Here is a 9,813-nt window from a genome sequence, read left to right as displayed (position 1 = left end):
AAGTTAGCTTGCAAGGCACCGTGATGATAATGAACTAAACCTCTGAATGGTTTCCTTCATAAGACTTGTGGTCATGGTGGCTCTTCACAACAACAGACACCCTAACTAAGATAATATGGTCTATAGGTACAACTGATGAGCCAGTGTTGACACACAATTACAAGCTGGAGCCAATGGTTTACCTTTGGTATTCTCTCACTGTGTTACATAGGCTCGTGGGTGTTGCTAAACTCCTAAGGTTATATATACCATTAATTTCAGAGTTATGTGGACTTGATTGACTACCCTCAAATCTGTGTTCCACAGTCTAACCCTCTGCTATTTCCCAGAACTCTCTTGAATCCTTTCTGACCTTTATTTTCTGTCTCCATTGTACTCGTGCCTTTTCCAGAATGTAATATATTTAGATTCTGCAGAACATAACCTTTAGAAACTGACTTATTTAGCAATGTGCTCTTACATTTCCTTATGTTGTTTTGTGTCCCGATAAAGCTACAGTTCTTTGAATCACTAAACAGCATCCTATTGTATGCATGTACCCACTTATCCTAAGCGAAGGACATGTTTTTGCCTAGTATTTTTTTTTTTTTGTGGCAATTATCAAAACACTGCTATAAACATTTGCATGTTGGTTGCTGTGTGGAGCAAACTTTTCAACTTATTTGGGTAGATAATTGGAAGTGCTATTGTTTGATTCTGTAACAAGATTATGTTTAACTCTGTTAAAAGAAAAATGTGGAACTGTTTCTCAGTGTCACTGAATTGTTTTGCATCCCCACAGTGTCTGTTGCTTTCTAGTTGGTATTGATGGTGTTTTTTTTCCCTTTAGTTTATAGGAATTTAACCACCTTAGTAGATATAATTGTTTATAATCTAACAAGCAAATTTTCATGTCTATTTTCCAACCATTCATCTTTAGTAAGTATCTGTTGTGGCCCAATTTGTTGAGTTGATTTGTTTTCTTGTTGTTGGATTTTAAGAGGTTTAAGTGTTCTTTGCATATTTGAATACAACTTCTTTGTTAGATGTATGCTTTGGTAAAGATTGACTTCAAATCTGAAGCCTGTTTTCTTTCTTATTATTGTCTTTCATACTGAAAAAAAACCCATATCTTTAATGCAAACCAACATCTTTCTTTCTCCCTTTCTCGCTCTTTTTGTGAAGTATTACGTCTAAAATATAACTGTCAAATCTAAGGTAGGTAAGACTGTGTTATCTGCCTGAAATTAAAAGTTTTAGAATTATGTAAGGATTTTGGTACATCTCAAGTTATTTTGTGAAAATCTGTACTTATGGTCTGTTCTGTTGGTGTGAAGGTGTCTGGTTAACTGTTTGAAAATATATTATTGAAGTGACTTAACTGTATTTGGAGGGTTGATGTATATGACACTCTCTCGTCTATTTCTAATTTTAGCTGAAATGCTCCAGCATACAGCGATATAACACTGTTTTCACCTTAAGAACCTAGGAGGGATCCTGAAAACAATCCTACAATGTGTACCTTCCTTTTCAAACTGGGCCTCTGCAGATTTACAACTGTGAAATTAGTCCACACTCAACTTGTTACCGTTTTCCACTTATGACTTAAACATTTCCATCACTGACTGCAGAGTCTTTCACACCAGGCTGCACCAGTTCTGTGTTTACTTGCCTATGCTGTGCCCACAGCAGGGCTCTGTCCCATGACCTGAGCTCTCTGATGGAGTTCAGCAAGTTTGCTCATTGTCAGTTTGTTCCTTTTCCTTTGTTGTATTGATAACCTCTAAGACTATGTTCCAGAGCAAAGACTTGGCTATTCATCATTATGTGGTCAAGACAAATAAATAGAAGCTCAGTAGCCTTAGATTGGCTGAAACCCAAAAAAGCTTATAACTCTTTTTTTCTTGTATTTTATGTGCATTTTTAGAGGGAGAAAACCAGAAAGACCTCTTGTAGATAAAAAAAAGTACCTAATAACAGGTCAATACAGAGAAGAATATTTCATGAATAGAAGAATATTAAAGAAGAAAGTCTTTTTACTAACATAGAAATTTGTCAGCTCAATCCTGTTCCCTGTACAGAATGAATTTTCTTCAGCTCATCTGTTCTGCTGCTGGAATGTGTTCCTAGAGAGATGAATTAAAAGCAATCAGAAAGGTAAAGTCTGTTTCTATGCTTCCTAAAGATTCCTTGTGTGCTTGGCTCAGAACTTTTTGGACAGGGAAGATGGTATGCTTTGTTTGGGCCTGTCTAAATGTTTCATTATTTCGTTAGGTCTCTCATGTTCTGTAAACTATATGTTACTCATGTTTTTGAGGAAGCCTTTCCTTTTTTTTTTTACTTCCTACCAAAAATATTAACAGAGAAGTCTTCAGTGTTGCTTACATGTGGAGCACGTTTTACACATTGTCGTAGCCTATCAACTTTACCTTGCAAATATTCCTTAAGTGATCTATTTCTTTTTCTCGATCTTTAATAATCACCTATACAGCCGAGATACCTCTATTCCTCCTGATTTTTCTCTAACACTTTCTCCAAGCTGCACACCCAAACATCATGTCTGCAAACCTAACTTGGTGTTCTTCTGAAGAAAGAATTGTGGCTCCTATATTTGGTATCTCAGTCTTTACATTCTCCCTTATTCAAACCTCATCTCCCTAACTGCCATTCATTCTTTCTTTTCCAATCACTGGCTTCACTACACACCCATTATTAATTATATATTTATATAAGTATGTGTTTTATTTTATTTTATATTTATATGTATGCATTGTATAAACACATTTATTATAAGTATATAATAAAACAAATTTTTTTAAAGTATAAAATTAATATTCATAAGAAGTATTTTTTTCTGAGGTAGAAACATTCTCCAATATAGATTAGGATATACATGGAAGGTTTATGCTCTAGACACATTCAATAAGACACTGAATAAAGTTCCAGTAATTCCCTGAGGTCATAAAATAACTTATAATAGCTGTCTGAGTAGGACAATTATCCATACCAAGGCTTTCACTCTCCAGCTAAAGATGAGGCAGAATGGCAATCTGACTCATTGGTTAGCACGGTGGTGTTAATGTCAACTCTGAAAGACTAGAAGCAATACATAGAATACACATATAATATGGATGTTCTTATGTTTATATACACACATCCATATATGAATTTTTAATATATTTTCAAACTGTCAATGATCAGAAATACTAAAATGAAAAAGAAAATGTGCATTTTATTTTATTTGGGAAAATGATACAATGTACATGCATGCATATATACATCCATTAACATACTGATGATACACATGTGTAAAAAACATAGTGGGCATATTCACGTGTATACATACATGCATGCACACCCTTCTTTGTTGTATACTGAGTCAACTTTATCTTAGATGGTAGCTGTGGATGGTCAGTCTGGGCTTTGTCTTGTTTTCTTTCTGTTGTCAAATGGAGTGCAAATCACAGAAGAGGCCAAGTAAACAATGGGACAGACAACTTTATAGCCTGCAATGACAATGAAGGTTACAATCTGGAGGTTGTTGATTTTCTAACTTTTCCCCTCAGCAATGTGGCTCACAAACCAGCCTTTGGGTCCCACGAGGCCCACAGCGGCATGTCCACCCTTCACTCATAGGCAGGCAGACCAAACAGCTTAGGGTCAAAGTCTTTCAGCGAACCCAGCACCAGGGTGGCCTTTTTGGTCAGGTCTTTGCTCAAGTTTTCATCAGGAACCATGACCACCTGCATCCCACAGGCCACAGCTGCCTCCACACCGTTCGGAGAATCTTCAAAGACGAGGCAGTTTTCTGGAGCCGGGGGAGGAGAGAACCTCTTGGCACAGGTAAGAAATACGTCTGGGGCTGGCTTGCCCTTCGTTACCTCCGGATCATCTCCCAGAACGACGTGGTTAAACAAACCAAAGAACTCCTTGTGCCTACTGGTCTTCATTTGGAAGGTGAGGGTCCCCGAGCTGCTGGCCAGGGCAAAGGGTAGGTGGTTTTTCCGCAGGTACTGAATCAAATCATTAGCTCCTGGCATGAGTGAAGCTGTGGGCAACACCTCCTTCAGCTTCGCTTGGCTTTCTTCCATTAGCTCCTCTTTGGACATGGGCAACTGCAGGCGCTCTACTATGATCTCGGCCGTTTCTAGGGCCTTCTTCCCCATGACCAGGGACCTGACATCCCAGTCGTATGTCTTCCCATGGCGACGGCACATTTCTTGAAACACCTCCGTATATAAATTTTCAGTATTCAGAAGCAAGCCATCCATGTCAAATAATAGGTGTGTAACTGGCCGAAACCGGGGTGCAGGAACCGCCTCAGCCATAGTGAGGGTGGTGGAGGGGCAGGGCCAGAAGAGGAGCACAGGCCAGGCTGGCTTGTCCTACGCATGCGTGTTGTGGGCCTCTGTGACGTAGGTCCTTGGTTGGCAAGGTGATGATTCAATAAGACTGTGGAATCATAAACTTAACAAAAATCACCCAGTAAACACTAAACGAGAAGCAAGAGAGCAAATATTGATATAGGGGATAAAGTTAACATCATAATGCTTTATTTATGTTGAACCTTGGCCTAATCGTGGGTTTAGGTGGGTGGTAGAAATGAATCCTTCCGGAATGAAGAAGGAAGCAGATGTTGAAGCCAAAGGAGAGAGAATGGAAGGAGGAACTTTTTTTTTTTTTAACTGAATACAAGTCCTGAAGTTTTATTCACAAAATAAAACATTTTAAGATTATGAATTTGAAAATGAAAAGATAGCAAATGTTTTAAAAAGGAAACATATCCTTGGGAAATTAAGTTATTTTATCAAAAATTAGATAAAGGAAGTCTTTTCTGATGAGCCTTTATAGATTTTTCTAAAGGCATATCAATTCATTAAGGAGATTAATGTATGAAGTCTCTAAAAATCTTAGCGATTTTCTGACCATTCCTGTTTCAGATGTCACAGACACACTCGATCTCTTAATAGCCAGCAGCAATAAGTATTTTGAAAGGATCCGCAGACATCAGAGCTAGCATGGTTCATGACCCACATTTACCATTAATCAACAAAGTTAAATGGATTACTTAGGCCCCAAGTATGATAATCCCAGGGGCCTGGAGGGATGGTTCAATTGTTAAGAGCACCCACTACTTTTTCAGAGGACTCAGGTTTGATTCCTAGCTCCCATATATCTGCTCAAAAAAAGTGTGTAACTCCAGTTCCTGGGATTTGCCATCCTCTTGTGTATGTGCAGGTACTGCATGCAGCTACACATGGTGCACAGACATGCATGCAGACAAAGTATCCATATACATAAATTAATTAAAAATGAATTGAATGGTCTTCAAAGCCCACATCATGGCAGGAGTGGATAGTAGGCACGTCAAACACTGTAGAATAATGACTTGATCATAAGTTCTTTGATTCTTATTTTACGAATTTTGCATAAAATTGTTGTAATAGCCAAGCAGGAGCAGTTTTTTAAGCAAAAATGTATAAAAACTGTAAGGTAAAGGGTACATGATGTGTATAAATCAACTCCAGGTGGTTTGAAGCTATTAAAAAAAAAACCAAGCCCTGAACCTAACCACAACCAAGGTAATCACCACTCAAAAGAATCATTTAAACTTGTGGTAAAATTAAATATGCAAAGTAAGTCTTCAAAAGGACCAAGAGTCCAAGTAAAGTGCCACTAGCTATTGTATTTGTGATTGGATCAAAGTTAGAAAACATTAACTACTATGAGAGTATGCTAATTACACAGCAAATTGATACATTAAAACATCACAGTAAAACCCATATATCAGTAGTTATGTGACAACAGAAATTTAAAAATGAGTATGGATTACTGTATGCACATACACACAAATTATCCTTTTGTTAAAATTTTGAGATCCTCAAAAAGCCATGAAGGAGAATGGTACTTGAAAAATAAAGTTTGAAAATAAATTTGAATGAGAAACTAATAGCATATAAATGAATCTTTACTCCAAACTAAAGCTTAATTTAAAACTAGCAAATTCTTAGTTGTTTATGATACAGTAAATATTATTCTAGTCATATTTCAGATACTTGACACAAATTCTTAAAATAAAGCATACTGTGTATATAACTATACTCATTTTCCCAGTAAGGATACAAGTGTAAGAGATGAAGATTACAGAGATGATTAATATGGGGGCCATGAATAGTCATTTAGTGCTCTAGGTCTGAGCTATGGCTATGACTTCAAACTTTTTTTCTGATGTTCTATGTAAGGAAGAAAGTCTATTCCTGGTACTTAGCCTAAACACTCTGACTTCACCCAATAGTTTTCTACCTGTTTCATTTTCTTTGTCTTCTTTCCAAACCCCATTCTTTTTCCTAAGGCCCTATATTTTTCTCTGTTTTATTTATCTCGATCATTTCCCAATTGTTGCCTTCTTGTTCTTTAATAGTTGTTACAGGGACCTAAAATTCATCTTACCACATAAACTGAATACTTTTGTAATCTGCATATACCATTAATTCTTCTAAAACTTATTGGATGATTAATGAGGCTTTCCGTTGTTTTTCAGTGTTATAGAAGAGATGCTGAGGCAGTGAGCTTTGGTATTTATATCTCTGTTCTACAAAATCACAGAACAAGGTAGACTGAACTGGGAAAGTCACAAATCACCAGAGTATTGAGCAAAAACAGCCACAGGCTCACACTGAATAGAGGAGACTAACCAACAGAAGTTGAAAATTAGAATTATAAAGGCAATATTGGCTCAGAGATTTGATTTGTTGTCTGTGCTATGTTTTAAAATAAGTTGAAAATATTTATAAATCAGTAATGTTATGCAAGAGTACCCGAGTTTCTGGTTTCTCTTAAAAACTTAAACTTGACAATGATGTTCCTATATTTTTTCAGAGCAATAATAAAATTATAATAAAGTTCTCAAGGTATCTTTTTCAATCCTGCATAGCTTGTTAACTCATGTGTACCTGGGCCAGCAGGTGTAAGCGTGTATGACTTTGCTTGTCACTTTGTGGACTCCTAATTTAAATACTCGTGAGCTGCTGTACCGTTCCCTACCCATGCAATGTAGAAAATTAACAGCTTCCTTCTGATTTTCTTTGGAACTTTGTACTTTTTTAAAACAGCTTTTTCAAACTGATCCCAAAACTGACCTACTTTGGAAATTCACTACTTTTTAACTGCCAAGAATGACACCTAGGAACACTGGAATTGACATCCTTGCATAAAATAGGAAAGTAAGCCCAGAACATACCATGACTGTCAAAAATTCAAGAGCAGAGATGATCCCTTAAAAAAAAAGAAATAATCAAAAATAATGAAAGGTAATACAATCTAATAATTAATTTCCAAGTGTTTTCTTTTTGTATACGAGTAGAAATTCTCTTTGTTTACCCCTAATAAGCTCAGTTAAAAAAACACATTTAAGTATTGACTCCCCAAGGTTTTACACAGGTAGAACTTGGATGTGATGGCCCATGTGTTTACAGTGGATGACTGACACAGTGTTTTCTCTTTGGATTATATGCTACAGATACTTAAAACCACGAAAGTACATAGTATCGTTCCTGTTTTCATTTTATGTAAGCAATGGAAAGAGTCTCAATCCATCTGACTTAGTGGAACAAGTGGATATTATGGGTTGGTGAAGCATCCTTACATACCATCTTGCTACCTCACTATGTAGACTGAGAGATCAAACTGCTGGTAAGTGAAGACTCTTCACCCTATTCACGTGGAGAACTCACGTGAGAATTTCTGTGCCCCATTTCCTTTCCAGAACATTAGAGAAAAGCCTAAATGTGCATGTGTTTTATTTATTTATATATATGAGATAAACTGATGTTTATATGATAAAGAACCTCTAGTGCAGCATAGTAGCTAAGAAAAACATAAGAAAAGTCTGAACCATGACATTATCATCCTACAAAGAGGGAGAGAATTTAGAAGGCAAGGCTAAATGTGGAGCCAGACAAATTGGTTCCAAGATTCCTTTATGTTAAGAGTTTTAGGGAAAAAAATTAAAATTAAATTGTATGTATTGGAGGAGGTTACTCTGGCTTTTAAGAATTCATAGGGAACAATATAAAATTTAAGAACTTTAAAAATTGCTACCTTTTCCAATCTACCTGGGATTTCTCTGAATCAGAGAATTTCATGGTTTCTACACACCACGCGCGCACACACACACACACACACACACACATTTGGTAAGTCTATGCCTCCACTGTCCATGTATAGTTTTCCTTCTCATTCTTATCCTATACTGGTTCCTTACTGGGTCATTTTTCAGTCATCCCCTCAAGCAAACACTTTCTCCGTCTCTCTTCAGCAGAACACTAGGTGTTCCCAATGTCTCTGGCCCTCTGAAGAAGCATCCATGTCCCCTTGAAATTTTTCCCAGAACAAGAAAAAGCCCAAGCAGAAAGCTAAAGCCCTTTTTCTTTCTTTTTTTTTTAAATTATTTATTTATTTATTAAAGATTTCTGTCTCTTCCCCACCGCCGCCTCCCATTTCCGTCTCCCTCCCCCAATCAGTCCCCCTCCCTTGTCAGCCCAAAAAGCCATCAGGATTCCCTGCCCTGTGGAAAGTCCAAGGACCACCCACCTCCATCCAGGTCTAGTAAACTTTGAGCCTATAATTTGTGATCTTAGAGAAGCTAAATAAGAAGGAGAACCCAAAGAAAAACATATAGGCATCCTTCTGAATATTAACCTTCATCAGGCGATGAAAGAAGCCCTTTTTATTTTTTCTCCTTTTCTCTGATCTTTGCTTCTAATGTTATTCAGCTGCCTGGCTAACCCAAAGTTTCACAGTTCTCAAATAAATAAAATAAAATAACAAACTGAATATACATATTTATTTCTCAACTTCCCAAACTGGGATTCAAGGCCATGTCTGACTACATTTTCCAATGAAACACTGCTCACCCATCACACTAACTGGTGTGGACAAGGCATGCCTTGCAGAGCCTGAGACAGCGACATGGTGAGTGGATTTACTGGTGCTTTCCTCGGCAACAGAGAGACCTATGGCAGAATAAGAGAAGGCTCATGGATCTAATAGTGTGATCTCAGCTACCATCTTAGTTAGCCAAAGCCTGATTCTGAGACATTTCTGGAATCCAAAGCAAGACACAGATTTCCTGCGCTGAGGTAAAGTGGTTGCTGCCCTTCTGCATCCCCATGCCTTGTAGCTTTCACGGTGATGTGGGGAAGGGGAGGACTGTGAGCAGTTAGCTGCAAGTAGCCACAGCACTTGGGCCACACATTGTAGGAATCCTAGCAGGGAACAGATTGAGTGCTCATGGAGACAAAACTGAAAAAATGGTCTATTTTAAATGTATGCTCATCGTTTATCTTCCTCCTGCAATATGAATATAAAATCCCAATGTGAGTTTTCTATAGAGGATATAAAGACTTATACTTCTAAATTATTGTTTCAAAAGCAGAAAATAGGAAATATTTACCACCAGACTCCTGCACAAGAAACTCTCTTTCATAGAAAAATCTCTCGTGAAATGGGAATATTTTCTTTGTGAAAAATCTCTTGCGAAATGGTAGCACTTTCTTGATATGATCAAAGGAAGCAGTGGCTGAAATACCTTGACAAAACTTACACAGACTATACTTGATAGACCTAGGATTTAAGCCCAAGTTTACCTGACTTTTAGTTTTTTTCATAATAAGTAGGATATAAGTTTTCATTTAAAAATATACCAATATAGTTTTAGAGCTCATTATTTCATAAGTGAAATATGCTTCTTAGTTACTTCAGCATGTGGTAAATGTTGTGTTATATTTTGATTGTGTTCTGATAATAAAGCTTGTTTGGAGTCAGAGGGCAGAG

At 37.1% G+C, this 9,813-nt stretch overlaps 1 protein-coding gene across 1 annotated transcript; it reads right to left on the bottom strand.

Moving 5' to 3' along the window:
- Positions 1–3,605: 3,605 nt before the first annotated feature.
- On the bottom strand, positions 3,606–4,307 carry LOC126505975 (pseudouridine-5'-phosphatase-like). The gene has a single exon (XM_050149226.1). The coding sequence runs from the start codon at positions 4,305–4,307 to the stop codon at positions 3,606–3,608; it is 702 nt and encodes a 233-aa protein (XP_050005183.1).
- Positions 4,308–9,813: the final 5,506 nt, after the last annotated feature.

Source organism: Alexandromys fortis, unplaced genomic scaffold, assembly GCF_014885135.2.
Source record: "Alexandromys fortis isolate MF-2015 unplaced genomic scaffold, M_Fortis_MF-2015_v1.1 scaffold_60, whole genome shotgun sequence".
Classification (NCBI taxonomy): Eukaryota; Metazoa; Chordata; class Mammalia; order Rodentia; family Cricetidae; genus Alexandromys; species Alexandromys fortis.
The sequence above is the reverse complement of the archived record's forward strand: the minus strand, read 5'-3'. Positions and strand labels throughout refer to the sequence as shown.

Excerpts from the sequence above, each read along its gene's own strand:
- LOC126505975 (XM_050149226.1), bottom strand. The coding sequence starts at position 4,307 with ATGGCTGAGGCGGTTCCTGCACCCCGGTTTCGGCCAGTTACACACCTA.